The sequence below is a fragment of the Ranitomeya variabilis genome, chromosome 2 (genome assembly GCF_051348905.1).
Source record: "Ranitomeya variabilis isolate aRanVar5 chromosome 2, aRanVar5.hap1, whole genome shotgun sequence".
Classification (NCBI taxonomy): Eukaryota; Metazoa; Chordata; class Amphibia; order Anura; family Dendrobatidae; genus Ranitomeya; species Ranitomeya variabilis.
The window spans coordinates 1,078,174,965-1,078,197,957 of record NC_135233.1 but is presented as its reverse complement, the minus strand read 5'-3'; the positions used below and the strand labels follow the sequence as shown (position 1 = coordinate 1,078,197,957).

The following is a 22,993-nucleotide window of genomic DNA, read 5'->3' as shown; positions in this document are numbered from 1 at the left end:
TTTAACTTTAAATCTAAAAAATGGGCATAAGCGCTCACATTTATATTTCTATGACTAAATCCTCTAAATGTTAGTTAACCATATTAAGATTCCCAAAATAGGTGTTAGTCTCCTGTGATTTATAACGTCTACTGAAATGTCTACCTCCGATAATGAGTGAACATAAAAAAGGGTAAAGCACTTTCAGGAAATTGGTGATTGTATGATCATTCTTGTATTCACAGTTGGCTAAGGAGTATGGCCCAATCTTTAGTATCCAGATAGGAATGTCAAAATCCATCGTCTTATGTGGTTATGATACCATTAAAGATGCTTTAGTCAACAATGCAGACTATTTTGCAGAAAAGCCAGATACACCATTGCTTTTAGAGGCTCTAAAAGGCTATGGTAAGTCTTTGTTTTATTTATAACATTTTTTATCTTGTTATTAATGATGTTCTCTGTCTTAAATACTCATCTATTAACTAGAAAAAACTGCTATAAAGAGAATAACCTCCTTGGAGAACCAGTCATGTTCATGTATTACATCAAGATAATCTTAATTTCATAGGGTTTTGTGTAATGCTGTGAGATTTAACTAGGGAAAAGATGGACAGTGGACCCACTGGACCGTGATGACGATCCCCCCATGGATGAGCTGACCAGGTGGACCGCCCCTATACAGGGAGAGTTAGGGGCAGGCCCGTGAGGGACTATCACCACGAAGCTGGGGAAGCAAGATAGTACAGACAAAAGGTTACGTGGGACCGGAGGAAACAAAAGAGGAACCAGACTGATGGGAGCGGGTGAAACACAGGAGTGTGGCGATACAGGACTGGTAAGACAGGGACAGCAGGAGGACTGTGGTGATACAGGACTGGTAACACAGGGACGGCAGGAGGACTGCAGCGATACAGGACTGGTAACACTGGGACGGCAGGAGGACTGCGACGATACAGGACTGGTAACACAGGGACGGCAGGAGGACTGCGGCGATACAGGACTGGTAACACAGGGATGGCAGGAGGACTGCGGCGATACAGGACTGGTAACACAGGGACGGAAACAAAAGAGCACGGAGGAGAGGCCAAGAGCACAAGCATTACACAAGTGATCTCCAGGCACTGAAAGGCGGACGGAAGCCCCTTTCATACCAATGCAGCAAAGCACTTCCAGGTGAAGATCATCCAAGATGAAAGAGAGGAGGGAAGGAGCACCACCAGGAAGGTTAGAGGTGTGTGCTGAATCTGGTGTGTGCGCGCACCCGACGAGCAACAGAAGCTGGGAGCGAGCACAGAGAGGAGGATGCCGCTGGAGAGGAGGCGTGCCGAGATGCCGAAGACAGGTGAGTATAAGATGGCGGAAACGGCAGCGGCGTAACAAATGCCCCTTTTCTCTTGTGGTGGCACAGAAGATGAGTTGAGTGGCTGCTGATTGGCTGTTATGTTAATGCTTTTTATTGGCACAGAGAGTAGTGTAAGTCCATGGAGAAATCATATGTGGTGGGGTTAGGATAAATCTGCAAATGTTCTGGACCAGAGGAGAGAGGTCTTTGAAGTCTAATACTAGTTCTACTTCTCCTATATCTACATCTGAATTTAAATATTTGACTGAATTTGGAATCTAAAGGATAAATAGAAAACTCAACTAATTAAAATTATTATAAAAATATATATTTTTGGGCTCTCTTCTTTACAGGTGAGTTGTTTTTTTTCCCTGACTGACTAATAAACAGTTTTATTTGGGGTTTTATTTTGTTTTGTGGTCCACCAGATAATTTCTTGGTTTTGTGATGGACCTGTCAAGCCTTAAATATCAATTTTAGTACATATCGCTTGTCCATCCCATCATCTTTAGGTATTGTATCTTCCAATGGAGAGAACTGGAAAGTGATGAGAAGATTCACACTCTCCACACTACGAGATTATGGAGTGGGAAGGAAGACCATAGAGGACAAGATCATTGAGGAGACTGAGTATTTAATACAAAAGCTGAAATCATATGAAGGTGAGTAATTTAGTATGTCACCTGGGAAAATACTGCGTCTAAGGTTGATCAATTATACATTAAAGCCAAATACAGTGATATGAAAAAATGTTTGCGTCCTTCTTGATTGCCTATTATTTTCCATGTGTGTCACACTTAGGCCATGTTGACACGTTGCAGATTTTACCTCAGATCCGCTGCGTTTTTGATGCTGCGGATCAGCTGCAGATTTCCAAGCGGTTTACAGTGCCATGTAAACCTATGGAAAACCCAATCCACTGTGCACATGCTGCAGAAAAAACGCGCAGAAACGGAGCGTTGTTTTTTCCACAGCATGTCAATTCTTTGTGCGGATCTGCAGCATTTCTGCACCCATTGACTTGCATTGAGTCAGGCACATCCACAGCAAAACTGCAGATGTAAAAAAGATCTGCGGTTTAGCTGCAGGGGAAACGCTGCAGATCAGGAGGAGGGAAGTGTGTGGGCGGAGACTGTGCATGTCTGTGTGTGCGGCGGGGTCTGCATGTGTGTGGGGGGTCTGTGGGGCTGTCGGGGGGTCTGTGCAGGGCTGACAGGGCTGTTGGGGATCTGTGCGGGCTGTGGGGGTCTGCCGGGGCTGTTGGGGGTCTGTCGGGGCTGTAGGTGATCTGTGCGGGCTGTCGGGGGACTGTGTGGGACTGTTGGGGGTCTGCTAGGGCTGTTGGGGGTCTGTGCGGGCTGTCAGAGGTCTGTCGGGGGTCTGCCATGGCTGTCGTGGGTCTGTGTTGGCTGTGCGGGGCTGTTAGGGGTCTGTGCGGGGCTGTCGGGGGTCTGCTGTGTCTGTCAGAGGGGTGTTTGTGTGTGCAGGAATCGTCCGATGGGACTTCAAGTCCCGTCGGGCTATGTCTGCTAAAGTGACAGTGATTGACACATTAGCCAATGATGGGACAGGAGTAGTCCCATCATCCAGCTAATGTGTTGAATGTAAAAAAACAACACAAATATACAACAGTACATACAACATACAACATATAACAGAGCATACAACATACAACAGTACATACAACATGCAACATATAACAGAACATACAACATACAACAGTACATAAAACATGCAACATATAACAGTACATACAACATACAAGAGTACATACAACATACAATAGCACATGCAACATACAACATACAACAGTGCATGCAACATACAACATACAACAGTACATACAACATACAACATACAACATACAACATACAACATATAACAGAACATACAACATACAACAGTACATAAAACATACAACATGTAACAGTACATGCAACATACAACATACTACAGTACATGCAACCTACAACATACAACAGTACATACAACAGTACATGCAACATGACATACAACATACAACAGTACATACAACATACAACAGTACATACAACATACAGCATATAACAGAACATACAACATACCACATATAACAGTACATACAACATACAACATGCAACAGTACATACAACATACAACAGTACATGCAACATACGACATACAACAGTGCATGCAGCATACAACATACAACAGTACATAAAACATACAACATACAACAGTACATACAACATACAACAGTATACACAACATACAACATACAACAGTACGTACAACATACAACATATAACAGAACATACAGCATACAACATACAACATATAATATTACATACAATATGCAACATATAACAGAACATACAACATATAACAGTACATACAATATACAACATATAACAGTACATACAACATACAACATATAACTGTACATACAACATACAACAGTACACACAACAGTACACACAACATACAACATACAGCAGTACATACAACATACAACATATAACAGTACATACAACATACAACAAATAACAGTACATACAACATATAGTACATACAACATATAACTGTAATGATCCTCAGTGGCTGAGGATCACAAATAGACCAGCAAGTGAATAAACTTAAAACTAGCTCTAGGGAGATGGTAACTGGACTTATCGAAAATCTGAGCCTATCCAACACAACTAGAGGTAACCGGTGAACATGCCTAAAAAATTTCCTAGACGTCTCGAGCCAGCCTGAGGAACTAGCTACCCCTAAAGAGAAAGAAAGACCTTGCTTGCCTCCAGAGAAATAATCCCCAAAGATATAGAAGCCCCCAACAAATATTAACGGTGAAGTAAGAGGAAGGCACATACGTAGGGATGAAATCAGATTTAGCAAAAGAGGCCCACTAGTACTAGAAAGCAGAAAATAGAGCAGGGGTCTATGCGATCAATAGAAAGAAAACCCTTACAAAATATCCATCCTGAGATTTCAAGAACCCACGCACCGACTCACGGTGTGTGGGGAGAAACTCAGTCCACTAGAGCAACCAGCAAGCCAGGGAATCACATTTTAGCAAGCTGGACAAGAAAACATAATAAACACTGCTGATCAAAAAATGAGCAAACAAAACTTAGCTTGTCCTGGATGGACTGGGAGCAAGGTAGTCAGAAGGAACCTGAGTAGCACTGATTACATCGACAGCCGGCAACAAGTGGCAGTGAAACAGAGCTATATAGGAACCTCCCAGAGGATAACGAACCAGCTGATAGCCAGAGACCAGCAGGACAACCAACAAAGCCACCAGGGGGAGCCCAAAGCAAAAGTCACACCATACCACCAGTGACCACAAGAGGGAGCCTGAAAACAGAGTTCACAACATATAACATACAATACATACATACAGTACATTCATACATTACATAAAATACATACATATAGACATGTAGAACATACAACAGAGAGTACATACTCACCATCACCTTGTCACCTTGATCCCTGAAGCCATAGTCACCTCTAAAAAATATTAAAATAACAAACAAACAGTATACTCCCTGATCCGCAGATATCCAATTAAAATGAGTGTCCCACGATGATCTCCTGTGGAGAGCAGCAGCATCAGCTGATGCAACCGCTCTCTAGGGGCTCTCTAGGAATACAATGACGGGAGGAAGGTATCCTTCCACACTGTATTCCTCTGCCACTGTAAAAAATAGCACCTAGTCTTTTGGCACTGCTGTGTGAGAAAGTTCACATGCAGCAATGCCATAAAGTGAGACTCTGAACTATGGTAACGTCTCAGTGATGCACTGCAGGAGCCATTGTCTCCTGTCAGTGTGTCACTGAGGGTCCTATAGAGCAGTGACATCACCCGATGTCACAGTTCTACAGAGGAGATCGTCGTGGGACACTCAATATTAATTGGACTGCTTTGGACAGGGAGTATACGGTTTATTATTTTAAATTTTTTGCAGGCGAGCGAGTATGGTAAGTATGGTTAAATTAAGAATATCAAAATACTTTTTTCTGGCTGTGTCTTTATTTTTTTAACCCTTTCACTACTATAGGATTAATAATGTATAGGTGTCTCATTGACGCCTCTCAATTATTAAGCAGGCTTAATGTCACCTTACATTAGCAAGGTGACATTAACCCCTTATTATACCATATCCCACAGCTACACAGGAGTGGGAAGAGAGGGGCTAAGTGCCGGAATTGGCACATCTTACAGATGCGCCATTTCTGGGGTGGCTGCGGGCTGGTATTTGTAGCCGGGGGGCCAATATCCATGGCCCCTCTCTAGGCTGAGAATATCAGCCCGCAGCTGTCTGCATAGCCTTTCTGGCTATAAAATATAGGGGGACCCAACGTAATTTTTTTGGGGGGTTGCCCTATTTTAATAGCCAGTAAAGGCTGAGCAGACAGCTGCGGGCTTATATTCATAGCCTGGGAGGGGCCATTGGTATTAACCCCTTCCCAGGCTACAAATATTGGCCCCCAGCTGTCGGTTTTCCCCCTCTGGCACAGAAAATTGCACGGGAGCCCAAGCCATTTTTTTCAGTTTCTTTTTTTTTTTAAATTAAATGTTCATTAAGAAACATAGGCCTTGCTATTATATATCTATGGATATATCTATAGATATAACTATGGCTGTATCTTTATATAGATATATTTATAGATAGTTGTATCTATAGATACATAGATATATCTATCCATATATCTATCTGGCTACTTTCACACATAAGGTTTTTGCCGTCAGGCACAATCTGGCGAGTTTTGAAAACAACAGGTCCATTTTTTTTCTGCCGGATCCGTTTCTTTCTCAAAGAGTTGTATTAGCACTGGATTGCGCTTGATGGCCACACATTTCATCCGTTTTTTGCCGGATCCCTCAGAAAAACTGTTTCCGGCGGACGGAGAAAACATATAGAAGAAAGGATCCGGCGAAAAATGAATGAAACTGATATGTGAAATGATGAATCCGGCCTCCGAATCCGGTTTTTCATGCATGTTTCCATTCAAATCATGCATATTTTCCGTTCTCGCTCTCTGTCAAAAAACGGATCAGTTGCATCAGTTTTCACTATTTGCAATGGATCCGTTTTGTCAAAATTTTGCAGGATCCTGCCTGACGGAATAAAACTGATGTGTGAAAGTAGCCTAACTATCCATATATCTATCTACATCTATCCATAGATATATCTATCTACATCTATCCATAGAATTCCAAGAAAAAGGCAGCACTCCATTGTTTCTCAAGCTTGAGAAAGGCTCATTTGTAGCCGAAACGTCGCCCAGACATGTGGGTTGATTAAAATCCTGTACATTTTTCCACTGAAACAATGGAGTGCTGCCTTTTTCTTGGAATTCTATGAAGTTTGGATAATCATTGGACAGATTGTCTAGGGGCCTTGCACCCGAAGATAAGTATTTATACTGTGCTGTTCCTTTTTTTGTTTCTAAATCTATCCATAGATATATCTATCTACATCTATCTATCTCATTCCTTCTATCTATCTATCTATCTATCAATCTATCTGTCTATCTATGTGTGTAATGGAGTGTGGGTTGGACAAATGTAAAAGAGGAGGTTGGACAAGACATGACATCACAAATCTTTTTTTTTGTTCAATAATACATCTTTATTTAGCTTTCAAAAAACACATCAAAACCATGCAAAAACATGCAAAAACGCATCAAAAACGCACCTGCGTTTTCTGCCAAGAGCTGGATTTTGTGCAGAAAAATCCGCAGGCAAATCTGCAACATGTGCACATACCGTTAAATGATTCAGATCACCAAACAAATTTAAATATTATACCTGCATGACAAAGTGATGTAGACCAAAAGGATCCTCAAAAGCCAGACATCATGCAGCAATCCAAAAAAATTCAGGTACAAATGAGAAGCCATTTCAAAAGTTTTGGGACTCCAGCGAACCACAGTGAGAGCCATTATCCCCAAATAGTGAAAACATGGAACGGTGGTGTACCTTCCCAGGAATGGCCAGTATACCAAAATTACACCAAGAGCACTGTGAAGACTCATCCAAGAGGTCACAAAAGATGCAACAGCAACATCCAAAGAACTGTAGGCTTCACTTGCCTCAGTTAAGGTTAGTGTTCATGACTCCACCATAAGAAAGAGACAGGGCAAAAATGGCCTGCATGGCAAAATTCCAAGCCAAAAACCACTGCTGAGCAGTAAGAACATAAAGGCTTATCTTAGTTTTGCCAGAAAACACAATGATGGTCCCCATGACTTTTGGGAGAATACTCTGTGGACTGATGAGACAGTTGAATTTTTTTAAGGTGTATGTCCCATAACTTCTGATGTAGAAGTAACACATCATTTCAGAAAAGGAACATCATACCGACAGTAAAATATGATGGTGGCAATGTCATGGTCTGGGGCTGTTTTGCTGCTTCAGGACCTGGAAGACTTGCTGTGGTAAATGGAAAGATTCATTCTGCTCTCTACCAAAAAATCCAGAAGGAGAATGTCTGGCCAACAGTTGGTGATCTCAAGCTAAAGCATGCTTGGGTTATGCTGCAAGACAATGGTATAAAACACACCGGCAAGTCCACTTCTGAATGGCTAAAAAAAATTAAGACTTTGGAGTGACCTAGTCAAAGTCCTGACTTTAATCCAATTTAGATGCTGTGACATGACCTTTAGAAAGGTGGTTCACACTCTGAAACCCTCCAATGTGAGCCAATAAAAACAATTCTGCTAAGAGGAGTGGGTCAAAATTCCTCCAGATCTTTGTAAAAAATTTGTTGCCAGTTATCGCAAATGATTGATTGCAGTTGTTGCTGCTAAGGGTGGCCCAACCAGTTTTAGGGGGAAATCACTTTTTCACACTGGGCCTTGTAGGTTTGGATTTCTTTTTCCACTAATAATAAAGACCTTCATTTAAAAACTGCTTTTTTGTTTACTTGTGTTATCTTTGTCTAAAATTTACATTTCTTGGTGATCTGAAACATTTAAATGTGACAAACGTGCAAAAGAATAAGAAATCAAAAAGGGGCAAACAATTTTTCACTCCACTGTATGTACATGGTATATATACTTCTGGGAAAAACATCAGTTGGAAGAACATGGACCACTGTCACACAGGGCCGGTTATCAGTTACCATCTTTTGCTAACTTGAAGTCGAAATGAGTTAAGGGATTGATAACAGTCAATTTTGGCTTCCAATTCATTTTTTACTTCTGCCATGTATTGCAAATTGGGATTGCCTATTAAGTATTTACAATATAGCCTGCAAATATAGTGATACAGAAGAAAGCACCTCTACGGGTTGAGGTGACATCTCAAGTGTAAATTCAAGATCATGTAATAAAGAATTTAATCAAATATTCAACGCATCAATAAAACAAAAAAATATAAAAAATATTTATATTTTATCTCCTTACTTTCAGGAAAGCCCTTTGATGACGTCACCAGTATTTATGCTGCTGTAACTAATATAATTGTGTCCATACTCTTGAGCAAAAGATTTGATTTTGAGGATCCAACAATACTGCGGCTTATGGGTTTAATCAATCAGAATGTAAAACTTTTAACCAGCCCCTGGGTCATGGTAAGTAATTATTCAGTGATGTATGAAGAATTGAAGTTTCAATCAGTAGGGACAATGCCTAATTGATTTTACATTTCTCAGAGGTTAATGTGCTAAGTATGCTTTCACGGTAGACTGGGAGGAGCATTTTTTGTGGTGGCCAAAGTTAGCATGTAACCATGAGCGTGGCCACGGTTATTTAACCCCTTCCCGACCTTTGACGCCACGTAGGCGTCATGAAAACCCGTGCCAATCCGACCTATGACGCCTATGTGGCGTCATGGAAAGATCGCATCCCTGCAGATCGGGTGAAAGGGTTAACTCCTATTTTACCCGATCTGCAGGGAGAGGGGGAGTGGTACTTCAGCCCAGGGGGGGTGGCTTCACCCCCCCGTGGCTACGATCGCTCTGATTGGCTGTTGAAAGTGAAACTGCCAATCAGAGCGATTTGTAATATTTCACCTAAAAAACTGGTGAAATATTACAATCCAGCCATGGCCGATGCTGCAATATCATCGGCCATGGCTGGAAACACTAATGTGACCCCCCCACACCCCACCGATCGCCCCCCCAGTGCTCCGTTATAGGGTCCGGTCCCCTCCGTCCGCCTGCCGGCTCCCCCGTCCTGCTGTCCGCTCCCCCGTCCTCCTGCCCGCTCCCCCCCTGCTCCTATGTCACCCCCCCGTGCTCCGACGCCCCCCTCGTGCCCCGATCTCCCCCCCCTTATACTTACCGAGGCTCCCGGTCCCCGTCCGCCTCCATCATGGGCGCCGCCATCTTCCAAAATGGCGGGCGCATGCTCAGTGCGCCCGCCGGCCGGCAGATTCATTAGAGGTACATTTTGATCGCAGCGATCAAAATAAAAAAATAATAAATAAAACCCCCCCCTTTATCACCCCCATAGGTAGTGACAATAATAAAATAAAGAAAATATTTTTTTTTCTTTTTCCACTAGGGTTAGGGTTAGAACTAGGGTTAGAACTAGGGGTAGGGTTAGGGGTAGGGTTAGGGTTACGGGTAGGGTTAGGGTTAGGGGTAGGGTTATGGCATGTGCACACAGAGCGGATCGGCCGCGGATCCGCAGCGGATCGGCAGCGGATCGGCCGCGGATCGGCAGCGGATCCGCAGCGGATCGGCAGCGGATCCGCAGCGGATCGGCAGCGGATCCGCAGCGGATCGGCCGCGGATCCGCAGCGGATCGGCCGCGGATCCGCAGCGGATCGGCAGCGGATCGGCAGCGGATCCGCAGCGGATCGGCAGCGGATCCGCAGCGGATCGGCAGCGGATCCGCAGCGGATCGGCCGCGGATCCGCAGCGGATGGGCCGCGGATCCGCAGCGGATCGGCAGCGGGTCCGCAGCGCATCGGCAGCGGATCCGCAGCGGATCGGCCGCGGATCCGCAGCGGATCGGCAGCGGATCCGCAGCGGATTGGCCGCGGATCCGCAGCGGATGGGCCGCGGATCCGCAGCGGATCGGCCGCGGATCCGCAGCGGATTGGCCGCGGATCCGCAGCGGATTGGCCGCGGATTGGCAGCGGATCCGCAGCGGATTGGCCGCTGCGAATTCGAAGCAGTTTTCCATCAGGTTTACAGTACCATGTACACCTAAGGAAAACCAAATCCGCTGTGCCCATGGTGCGGAAAATTCCGTGCAGAAACGCTGCGTTGTATTTTCCGCAGCATGTCAATTCTTTGTGCGGATTCCGCAGCGTTTTACACCTGTTCCTCAATAGGAATCCGCAGGTGAAATCTGCACAAAAAAAACACTGGAAATCTGCTGTAAATCCGCAGGTAAAACGCAGTGCCTTTTACCTGCAGATTTTTCAAAAATCGTGCGGAAAAATCTCACACGAATCCGCAACGTGGGCACATAGCCTTAGGGTTAGGGTTGGAATTAGAGTTAGGGTTGGAATTAGGGCTAGGGTTTGAAATAGGGTTAAGATTAGGCTTGTGGTTAGGGTTACGGATAGGGTTAGGGGTGTGTTGGGGTTACAGTTGTGGTTAGGGTTGGGATTAGGGTTACGGTTGGGATTAGGGTTAGGATTAGGGTTGGAATTAGGGTTACGGGTGTGTTGCGGTTAGGGTTGTGGTTAGGGGTGTGTTGGGGTTAAGGTTGTGATTAGGGTTATGGCTACAGTTGGGATTAGGATTAGGGGTGTGTTGGGGTTAGTGTTGAAGTTAGAATTTTGGGGTTTCCACTGTTTAGGCACATCAGGGGTCTCCAAACGCAACATGGCGCCACCATTGATTCCAGCCAATCTTGCGTTCAAAAAGTCAAATGGTGCTCCCGCCCTTCCAAGCCCCGACGTGCGCCCAAACAGTGGTTTACCCCCACATTTGGGGTACCAGCGTACTCAGGACAAACTGGGCAACAACTGTTGGGGTCTAATTTCTCATGTTACCCTTGCAAAAATAAAAAATTACTTGCTAAAACATAATTTTTGAGGAAAGAACAATTATTTTTTATTTTCACGGCTCTGCGTTATAAACTTCTGTGAAGCACTTGGGGGTTGAAAGTGCTCACCACACATCTAGATAAGTTCCTTCGGGGGTCTAGTTTCCAAAATGGGGTCACTTGTGGGGTGTTTCTACTGGTTAGGCACATCAGGGGCTCTGCAAATGCAATGTGACGCCCGCAGACCATTCCATCAAAGTCTGCATTTCAAATGTCACTACTTCCCTTCTGAGCCCTGACGTGTGCCCAAACAGTGGTTTACCCCCACATATGGGGTATCAGCGTACTCACAACAAACTGGGCAACAAATATTGGGGTCCAAATTCTCCTGTTACCCTTGTGAAAATAAAAAATTGCTTGCTAAAACATCTTTTTTGAGGAAAGAAAAATGATTTTTTATTTTCACGGCTCTGCGTTGTAAACTTCTGTGAAGCACTTGGGGGTTGAACGTGCTCACCACACATCTAGATAAGTTCCTTGGGGGGTCTAGTTTCCAAAATGGGGTCACTTGTGGGGGGTTTCTACTGTTTAGGCATATCAGGGGCTCTGCAAACGTAACATGATGCCCGCAGACCATTCCATCAAAGTCTGCATTCCAAAACGTCACTACTTCCCTTCCGAGCCCCGGCATGTGCCCAAACAGTGGTTTACCCCCACATATGGGGTATCAGCGTACTCAGGAGAAACTGGACAACAACTTTTGGGGTCCAATTTCTCCTGTTACTCTTGCAAAAATAAAAAATTCTGGGCTAAAAAAATATTTTTGAGGAAAGGAAACACATTTATTATTTTCACGGCTCTGCGTTATAAACTTCTGTGAAGCACTTGGGGGTTCAAAGTGCTCACTACACATCTAGATAAGTTCCCTTGGGGGTCTAGTTTCCAAAATGGAGTCAATTGTGGGGAGTTCCTACTGTTTAGGCACATCAGGGGCTCTGCAAACGCAACCTGACGCCCGCAGAGCATTCCATCAAAGTCTGCATTTCAAAACGTCACTACTTCCCTTCCGAACCCCGACGTGTGCCAAAACAGTGGTTTACCTCCACATATGGGGTATCAGCGTACTCAGGAGAAACTGGACAACAACTTTTGGGGTCCAATTTCTCCTGGTACCCTTGGGAAAATAAAAAATTGTGGGCTAAAAATCATTTTTGAGAAAAGAAAAATTATTTTTTATTTTCATGGCTCTGCGTTATAAACTTCTGTGAAGCACTTGGGGGTTCAAAGTGCTCACCACACATCTAGATTAGTTCCTTGGGAGGTCTAGTTTCCAAAATGGGGTCACTTGTGCGGGAGCTCCAATGTTTAGGCACACAGGGGCTCTCCAAACGCGACATGGTGTCCGCTAATGATTGGAGCTAATTTTCCATTCAAAAAGCCAAATGGCGTGCCTTCCCTTCCGAGCCCTGCCGTGCGCCCAAACAGTGGTTTACCCCCACATATGGGGTATCATCGTACTCAGAACAAACTGGACAACAACATTTGGGGTCCAATTTCTCCTATTACCCTTGGGAAAATAAAAAATTCTGGGCTAAAAATCATTTTTGAGGAAAGAAAAATTATTTTTTTATTTTCACGGCTCTGCGTTATAAACTTCTGTGAAGCACCTGGGGGTTATAAGTGCTCACTATGCATCTAGATAAGTTTCTTGGGGGGTCTAGTTTCCAAAATGGGGTCACTTGTAGGGGAGCTCCAATGTTTAGGCACACAGGGGCTCTCCAAACGCGACATGGTGTCCGCTAACGATTGGAGCTAATTTTCCATTCAAAAAGTCAAATGGCACGCCTCCTCTTCCGAGCCTTGCCGTGCACCCAAACAGTGGTTTACCCCCACATATGAGGTATCGGCATACTCAGGAGAAATTGCCCAACAAATTTTAGGATCCATTTTATCCTGTTGCCCATGTGAAAATGAAAGAATTGAGGCTAAAAGAAATTTTGTGTGAAAAAAAAGTACTTTTTCATTTTTGCGGATCAATTTGTGAAGCACCTGGGGGTTTAAAGTGCTCACTATGCCTCTGGATGAGTTCCTTGGGGGGTCTAGTTTCCAAAATGGGGTCACTTGTGGAGGAGCTCCAATGTTTAGGCACACAGGGGCTTTCCAAACGCGACATGGTGTCCGCTAACGATGGAGATAATTTTCCATTCAAAAAGTCAAATGGCGCTCCTTCCCTTCCGAGCCTTACCATGTGCCCAAACAGTGGTTTACCCCCACATGTGAGGTATTGGTGTACTCAGGAGAAATTGCCCAACAAAATTTAGGATCCATTTTATCCTGTTGCCCATGTGAAAATGAAAAAATTGAGGCTAAAATAATTTTTTTGTGAAAAAAAAGTACTTTTTCATTTTTACGGATCAATTTGTGAAGCACCTTGGGGTTTAAAGTGCTCACTATGCTTCTAGATAAGTTCCTTGGGGGGTCTAGTTTCCAAAATGTGGTCACTTGTGGGGGAACTCCAATGTTTAGGCACACGGGGGCTCTCCAAACGCGACATGGTGTCCGCTAAAGATTGGAGCCAATTTTTCATTCAAAAAGTCAAATGGCGCTCCTTCCCTTCCGAGTTCTGCCGTGCGCCCAAACAGTGGTTTACCCCCACATATGAGGTATCAGCTTACTCAGGACAAATTGGACAACAACGTCCCTGGTCCAGTTTCTCCTTTTACCCTTGGGAAAATAAAAAAATTGTTGCTAAAAGATCATTTTTGTGACTAAAAAGTTAAATGTTCATTTTTTACTTCCATGTTGCTTCTGCTGCTGTGAAACACCTGAAGGGTTAATAAACTTCTTGAATGTGGTTTTGAGCACCTTGAGGGGTGCAGTTTTTAGAATGGTGTCACTTTTGGGTATTTTCAGCCATATAGAACCCTCAAAATGACTTCAAATGTGAGGTGGTCCCTAAAAAAAATGGTTTTCTAAATTTTGTTGTAAAAATGAGAAATCACTGGTCAAATTTTAACCCTTATAACTTCCTAGCAAAAAAAAAAATTGTTTCCAAAATTGTGCTGATGTAAAGTAGACATGTGGGAAACGTTATTTATTAACTATTTTGTGTCACATAACTCTCTGGTTTAACAGAATAAAAATTCAAAATGTGAAAATTGCGAAATTTTCAAATTTTTTGCCAAATTTCCGTTTTTTTCACAAATAAACTCAAAAATTATCGACCTAAATTTACCACTAACATGAAGCCCAATATGTCACAAAAAAACAATCTCAGAATCGCTAGGATCCGTTGAAGCGTTCCTGAGTTATTACCTCATAAAGGGACACTGGTCAGAATTGCAAAAAACGGCAAGGTCATTAAGGCCAAAATAGGCTGGGTCATGAAGGGGTTAAGAATCAGTGTTCAGTCATCCAGAGTCAGTTACAGAGGGCATGTGAGTGTATTGGAGCCTCAGGATGCCTGTGTATATTACAAAGTCAAGTGAGGATTGGGCATATTTGCCAATTGGAACACTGGTTGAAGGTTACATCTGAGGTGGAGGAACCATTGCTCACCCGATGTAGAGAGTGCCTTTTGAAAATGAAGCAAAGTGCCTAACAACTTGTTCTGGACTCAATAAATCAAGAGAGTTGCTCATATGCAGAGGAGAATGAATTCTGCTAGTGAGCAACTAACAGCTTCCTGAGAGCTTAATTCAGGTGACCACACTCAAGAGAGCCGAGACACCACACATTTAGAGTGGGAGACGAGACACCACACATTTAGAGTGGGACAACAGTTATTTTTTTATTATCTTATATTTATTTGTTTTGTTATCTAATGTTCATAATTTCATTAAAACATATTCTTCAAGATTTTTTTCCTTTTCTTTTCTTTTCATGTATACTGAAGCTGTACAACAGTTTTCCATTTATTGTGAAATGGCTGCCTGGAGCTCACAAAACTATTTTAAAAAATAATAAAGAACTTAATAACTTCATAACAAAAACATTTACGAAACAGAAGAAAGAGCTGGATGTGAATGACCAAAGGAACCTCATCGATGCCTTCTTGGCCAAGCAGCTAGAGGTACAGTGAACATTTTACGTGTTAATAAAAATGTAATATTATAAAAAAAATAATGTACAAAAAGACAAAAGTAGAACATTTTAACAAAAACTTGACACAACATGGTGAATTTATTATGCAAACAACATAACCAAGTAAGAATCATGTACACAATACTCTGCGAAACATATGAACCAGCTCACCCTCAATGAGGCCTCCAGTGGTCCACAGTATGGAAATACCACTCCTCACCGGACTGGGGAAGTGGTAATTTAAGATCGTTTTTTAGCCGATTTTCCATTGTCTGGAAAATTATTTATCTTGCACAACAAATTACTTGTAATAAACGTGTTAGATTAGCCTACAAATTTGGCACAAACTGCTAATTAAGTCTACAAGAACCAACCTCTCAAAGGTTCCTTGTTGGTCAAAGCAATTACTTCTTAGGAAGTGGGTAGAGCTTGAAGGACTTCTCAGAGGGGGGTAAGTCATGTTGAGAAATTGAATGCTTCTTTTTGTTTTTGTCATTGATATCACTGTTGCCATTGCCTATAGCTGAGAGCAAGATCTTAAATAAATGGCAGGACCTTCAGAGGTCTTGGGAAAATGTACAGTATATTACAAAATGCATCTGCCAGGCAAAAGGAAATTAATAGAAATATGTCATGTAAATTTTATTAACCATTGGTTGAAACAGGTTGCACTCATTCAATTCATGATCCTGAGAACCATTAGGTTACAAATGCTACCGCAGTGCCTTATCTGAGACCAGAAGAATAAAGAATTTTTTAAAGCACAGTAGGAAAATAATCTTTAGTCTAACATTGCAGCAACGTTATTGAACATGATATCAGACCAATGATCATGTACAATTCAAGAAACGCATTGACTTTCCTTCTCAGAAGTGGTTCATTTCACATTAAAGGCTATGAACATATTTGACATGTGTTAGTGGTTGCCTTTCATTAATAAAATTGCAGCCAGTTTCAGTCTTCACTCTTTCATTCATTTTAAGATCCCCAATATACAGGTTGTTTCAAGTTTCAGGTTTTTCTGTTATGGGTGTGATAAGCGAATATGTTCGGAATCAGTCGCCTAATCTGAATTTGCCATATCTGTGCCATATCAGTACCCTATTTGTGCCGAATTTATGTTTGATGATTGGTTCCAAACAGATTCGGTCATTTCTACTCCCATTGACGTTCGGCAAATATTGCAAAAACAATATTCGCTGCCAATCATAATCGGAAACAAATTTTGAAAAATTCGCTCAACTCTAGTGCTTACCACCTTTTCTGTAGCATGCTTTATCTGCCCTACCTGACAATGCACATGCTACAACTACCTCCTCTCTCTGCTGATTTCTCTTATTTGAAAAAAGAGAAGGAAGAGCAGAAAGATCAATCAGAAGCAGAAGATCTGTTACAATTTTGCAGATTAATCAGCTAGGAAAGTGATAATCTACCAGAGAAAAATGCTGCAATATGTTTACAGAAGATTACACATGTTGTAGAAAGTCGTGCACCACTCCATCAGGAAGCAAAATGAAGAATACAAATAAAATCTGTGTGAATATGTAGCTATCCTAGTGAAAAGTGTGTTTAAGTCAGAATGGTTGTGAATCGAAATGTGCTGCTTCCACAGTTCAAAGAGCTATGGAGGAGATTTAGTTTTGCAAATAGAGAATGGACAGTGGCCTATTGGATGACATAAATACCTTAATCCTAAACCTGGAAAGTCATTTAAATAAGGTTCAGGGTGTTGACTTCCTTCTTTGAAGATTTACTTTGATAATCTAGGTTTACTTTGCTTACTCAGGATACTGTGCCATAGCCTTGGAACAAGCTTAAAGGCCCCGTCTCACTTAGCGATGCTAAAGCGATCCCGACAACGATACGACCTGTCAGGGATCGTTGCTGCGTCGCTATGTGGTCGCTGGTGAGATGTCAAAAAGTGAGATCTTCCAACGATCGCTGCTGCAATCTCACTGTTTGACATCTCACCAGCGACCTGTAGCGACCTGTACAACGATGTCACATGGGAGCTATTATGACGATTCAGTGTCTGAGTCGTCAACGAGGTCGTTGGTAAGGTGTCAAACACAGCGATGTGTGCTACCCAGCGGGACCTCAACGATCAAAAAAAGGTCCAGGCCATTCCGACACGACCCGCGATCTCACAGCAGGGGCCTGGTCACTGCTACGTGTCACACATAGCGAGATCGCTACTGAGGTCGCTGTTGCGTCACAAAACTTGTGACTCAGCAGCGATCTCGCTAGCGATCTCGCTTAGTGACACGGGGGCTTTAAGGAGTTGTCGATCATTACGTTTCCATATTGCTGGTCAAGTTTCCTTCTGTTTTCTTGACCTCCTGATGGGAACATACATAACCTCTGAAGATAGTCCATGACTGAGTCAGAATATAGAAATCAAAGCTAGGATAACACAGTTTCCATTTTATTAGAAACTAGCTGTTTCCAGCCAGCTAACGCTCGGCATGCTCATTGCTATCTAATGTGGTGGGGGGTGGGATTATGTGTAGTAATGTGGTGGGGGGCGGGATTATGTGTAGTAATGTGGTGGGGGGCGGGATTATGTGTAGTAATGTGGTGGAGGGGTGGGATTATGTGTGGTGATGCGGTGGGGGGTGGGATTATGTGTGGTGATGTGGTGGGAGGCGGGATTATGTGTGGTGATGTGGTGGGGGAGGGATTATCTGTGGTAATGTGGTGGGGGGCGGGATTATGTGTGGTAATGTGGTGGTGGGCGGGATTATGTGTGGTGATGTGGTGGGGGCGGGATTATATGTGGTGATGTGGTGGGGGGGCGGGATTATGTGTGGTGATGTAATGGGGGGTGGGATTATGTGTAGTGATGTGGTGGGGGGCGGGATTATGTGTGGTGATGTGGTGAGGGGCCGGGATTATGTGTGGTGATGTGGTGGGGGGTGGGAATATGTGTGGTGATGTGGTGGGTGGGCGGGATTATGTGTGGTGATGGGGTGGGGGGCGGGATTATGTGTGGTAATGTGGTTGAGGGGACTATGTGTGGTGATGTGGTGGGTGGGCGGGATTATCTGTGGTTATGTGGTAGGGGGCAGGATTATGTGTGGTAATGTGGTGGGTGGGCGGTATTTTGTGTGGTGATGGGGTGGGGGGCGGGTTTATGTGTGGTGATGGGTTGGGGGGCGGGATTATGTGTGGTGATGTGGTTGAGGGGACTATGTGTGGTGATGTGGTGGGTGGGCGGGATTATGTGTGGTGATGTGGTGGGGGTGGGAATGTGTGTGGTAATGTGGTGGGGGGCGGGATTATGTGTAGCAATGTGGTAGGGGGCGGGATTATATGTGGTGATGTGGTGGGAGGGCGGGATTATGTGTGGTGATGTAATGGGGGTGGGATTATGTGTAGTGATGTGGTGGGGGGCGGGATTATGTGTGGTGATGTGGTGAGGGGCCGGGATTATGTGTGGTGATGTGGTGGGGGGTGGGAATATGTGTGGTAATGTGGTGGGGGGCGGGATTATGTGTAGTAATGTGGTGGGGGGGCGGGATTATATGTGGTGATGTGGTGGGGGGCCGGATTATGTGTGGTGATGTAATGGGGGGCGGGATTATGTGTAGTGATGTGGTGGGGGGCGGCATTATGTGTGGTGATGTGGTGGCGGGATTATGTGTAGTGATGTGGTGGGGGCAGGATTATGTGTGGTGATGTGGTGAGGGGGCGGGATTATGTGTGGTGATGTGGTGGGGGGCGGGATTATGTGTGGTAATGTGGGGGGGCGGGATAATGTGTAGTAATGTGGTGGGGGGCGGGAATATGTGTGGTGATGTGGTGGGGGGCGGGATTATGTGTGGTGATGTGGTGAGGGGGCGGGATTATGTGTGGTGATGTGGTCGGGGGCGGGATTATGTGTGGTAATATGGTAGGGGGGCGGGATTATGTGTGTTAAAGTGGTAGGGAGGCGGGATTATGTGTAGTAATGTGGTGGGGGGGATTATGTGTGGTAATGAGGTGGGGGGTGGGATTATGTGTGGTAATGTGGTGGAGGGTGGGATTATGTGTGGTAATGTAGTGGGCGGGCGGGATTATGTGTGGTAATGTGGTAGGGGGTGGGATTATGTGTAGTAATGTGGTGAGGGGCGGGATTATATGTGGTAATGTGGTGGGGGGCGGGATTGTGTGTGATGTGGTGGGGGCGGGATTATGTGTGGTGATGTGGTGGGGCGGCGGGATTATGTGTGGTAATGTGGTGGGAGGCCGGGATTAAGTGTGGTGGGGGGCAGGATTATGTGTGGTAATGCGATGGGGGGCCTATTTGTGGTGATGTGGAGGGGGCGGGATTATATGTGGTTATGTGGTGGGGGGTGGGATTATATGTGGTGATGTAGTGAGGGGCGGTATTATGTGTGGTGATGTGGTGGGGGGCAGGATTATGTGTGGTGGTGGGGGGGCAGGATTATGTGTGGTGATGGGGTGGGGGGCGGGATTATGTGTAGTAATGTGGTGGGGGGCGGGATTATGTGTAGTAATGTGGTGGAGGGGTGGGATTATGTGTGGTGATGCGGTGGGGGGTGGGATTATGTGTAGTAATGTGGTGGGGGGTGGGATTATGTGTAGTAATGTGGTGGAGGGGTGGGATTATGTGTGGTGATGCGGTGGGGGGTGGGATTATGTGTGGTGATGTGGTGGGAGGCGGGATTATGTGTGGTGATGTGGTGGGGGAGGGATTATCTGTGGTAATGTGGTGGGGGGCGGGATTATGTGTGGTAATGTGGTGGTGGGCGGGATTATGTGTGGTGATGTGGTGGGGGCGGGATTATATGTGGTGATGTGGTGGGGGGGCGGGATTATGTGTGGTGATGTAATGGGGGGTGGGATTATGTGTAGTGATGTGGTGGGGGGCGGGATTATGTGTGGTGATGTGGTGAGGGGCCGGGATTATGTGTGGTGATGTGGTGGGGGGTGGGAATATGTGTGGTGATGTGGTGGGTGGGCGGGATTATGTGTGGTGATGGGGTGGGGGGCGGGATTATGTGTGGTAATGTGGTTGAGGGGACTATGTGTGGTGATGTGGTGGGTGGGCGGGATTATCTGTGGTTATGTGGTAGGGGGCAGGATTATGTGTGGTAATGTGGTGGGTGGGCGGTATTTTGTGTGGTGATGGGGTGGGGGGCGGGTTTATGTGTGGTGATGGGTTGGGGGGCGGGATAATGTGTGGTGATGTGGTTGAGGGGACTATGTGTGGTGATGTGGTGGGTGGGCGGGATTATGTGTGGTGATGTGGTGGGGGTGGGAATGTGTGTGGTAATGTGGTGGGGGGCGGGATTATGTGTAGCAATGTGGTAGGGGGCGGGATTATATGTGGTGATGTGGTGGGAGGGCGGGATTATGTGTGGTGATGTAATGGGGGTGGGATTATGTGTAGTGATGTGGTGGGGGGCGGGATTATGTGTGGTGATGTGGTGAGGGGCCGGGATTATGTGTGGTGATGTGGTGGAGGGTGGGAATATGTGTGGTAATGTGGTGGGGGGCGGGATTATGTGTAGTAATGTGGTGGGGGGGGCGGGATTATATGTGGTGATGTGGTGGGGGGCCGGATTATGTGTGGTGATGTAATGGGGGGCGGGATTATGTGTAGTGATGTGGTGGGGGGCGGCATTATGTGTGGTGATGTGGTGGCGGGATTATGTGTAGTGATGTGGTGGGGGCAGGATTATGTGTGGTGATGTGGTGAGGGGGCGGAATTATGTGTGGTGATGTGGTGGGGGGCGGGATTATGTGTGGTAATGTGGGGGGGCGGGATAATGTGTAGTAATGTGGTGGGGGGCGGGAATATGTGTGGTGATGTGGTGGGGGGCGGGATTATGTGTGGTGATGTGGTGAGGGGGCGGGATTATGTGTGGTGATGTGGTCGGGGGCGGGATTATGTGTGGTAATATGGTAGGGGGGCGGGATTATGTGTGTTAAAGTGGTAGGGAGGCGGGATTATGTGTAGTAATGTGGTGGGGGGGATTATGTGCGGTAATGAGGTGGGGGGTGGGATTATGTGTGGTAATGTGGTGGAGGGTGGGATTATGTGTGGTAATGTAGTGGGCGGGCGGGATTATGTGTGGTAATGTGGTAGGGGGTGGGATTATGTGTAGTAATGTGGTGAGGGGCGGGATTATATGTGGTAATGTGGTGGGGGGCGGGATTGTGTGTGATGTGGTGGGGGCGGGATTATGTGTGGTGATGTGGTGGGGCGGCGGGATTATGTGTGGTAATGTGGTGGGAGGCCGGGATTAAGTGTGGTGGGGGGCAGGATTATGTGTGGTAATGCGATGGGGGGATTATTTGTGGTGATGTGGAGGGGGCGGGATTATATGTGGTTATGTGGTGGGGGGTGGGATTATATGTGGTGATGTAGTGAGGGGCGGTATTATGTGTGGTGATGTGGTGGGGGGCAGGATTATGTGTGGTGGTGGGGGGGCAGGATTATGTGTGGTGATGGGGTGGGGGGCGGAATTATGTGTGGTGGCGGGGGGCGGGATTATGTGTGGTGATGGGGTGGGGGGCGGGATTATGTGTGGTGATGGGGTGGGGGGGGCGGGATTATGTGTGGTGATGGGGTGAGGGTGGGATTATGTGTGGTGATATGGTGGTAGGGGGCGGTATTATGGGTGGTGATGGGGTGCGGAGCGGGATTGTGTGTGGTAATGGGGTGGGGTGTGGGATTATGTGTGGTGATGTGGTGCGGGGGCGGTATTGTGTGTGGTAATGGGGTGGGGGTGGGATTGTGTGTGGTAATGGGTTGGGGGGTGGGATTGTGGGTGGTGATGTGGTGGTGGGCGGGATTGTGTGTGATGATGTGGTGGGGGGCGGGTTTGTGTGTGGTAATGGGTTGGGGGGTGGGATTGTGTTTGGTGATGTGGTGGGGGGCGGGATTGTGTGTGGTAATGTGGTGGTGGGTGGGATTATATGTGGTAATGTGGTGAGGGGCGGGATTATGTGTGGTGTTGTGTGGGGCAGGATTGTGTATGGTAATGGGGTGGGGGGGCGAAATTATGTGTGGTAATGAGTAGGGGGGCGGGATTGTGGGTGGTGATGTGGTGGGAGGTGGGATTGTGTGTGATGATGTTGTAGGGGGCGGGTTTGTGTGTGGTGATGTGGTGAGGGGCGGGATTGTGTGTGGTAATGTGGTGGGGGCGGGATTGTGTGTGGTGATGTGGTGGGGACGGGATTGTGTGTGGTAGTGTGGTGGGGGGGGCGGGATTAGGTGTGGTAATGTGGTGGGGGGCGGGATTGTGTGTGGTAATGTGGTGGTGGGCGGGATTGTGTGTGGTAATGGGGTGGGGGCGGGATTGTGTGTGGTGATGTGGTCGGGGGCGAGATTGTGTGTGGTTATGTGGTGGGGGGCGGTATTGTGTGTGGTAATTGGGTGGGGGTGCAATTGTTTGTGGTGATGTGGGGGGCAGGATTGTGTGTGGTGATGTGGTGAGGGGCTCTATTGTGTGTGGTGATGTGGTGGGGGGTTGGATTATGTGTGGTAATTTGGTGGGGGGGGCGGGATTATGTGTGTTAATGTGGTGAGGGGTGGGATTATGTGTTGTGATGTGGTGAGGGGGCGGGATTGTGTGTGGTAAAGTGGTGAGGGGCGGGATTGTGTGTGGCAATGGGGTGGGGGGCGGGATTGTGTGT

The 22,993-nt window shown here is 45.8% G+C and overlaps 1 protein-coding gene across 1 annotated transcript in view; it reads left to right on the top strand.

The window, feature by feature from the left end:
• Positions 1-22,993, top strand: part of LOC143808707 (cytochrome P450 2K4-like) — a 142,148-nt gene that overhangs the window by 57,523 nt on the left and 61,632 nt on the right. Inside the window, exons 3-6 of the mRNA XM_077291637.1 lie at positions 225-387; positions 1,837-1,986; positions 8,729-8,889; positions 15,159-15,335. Coding sequence (XP_077147752.1) covers positions 225-387; positions 1,837-1,986; positions 8,729-8,889; positions 15,159-15,335 — 651 coding nt within the window. The remainder of the gene's footprint in view (positions 1-224; positions 388-1,836; positions 1,987-8,728; positions 8,890-15,158; positions 15,336-22,993) is intronic.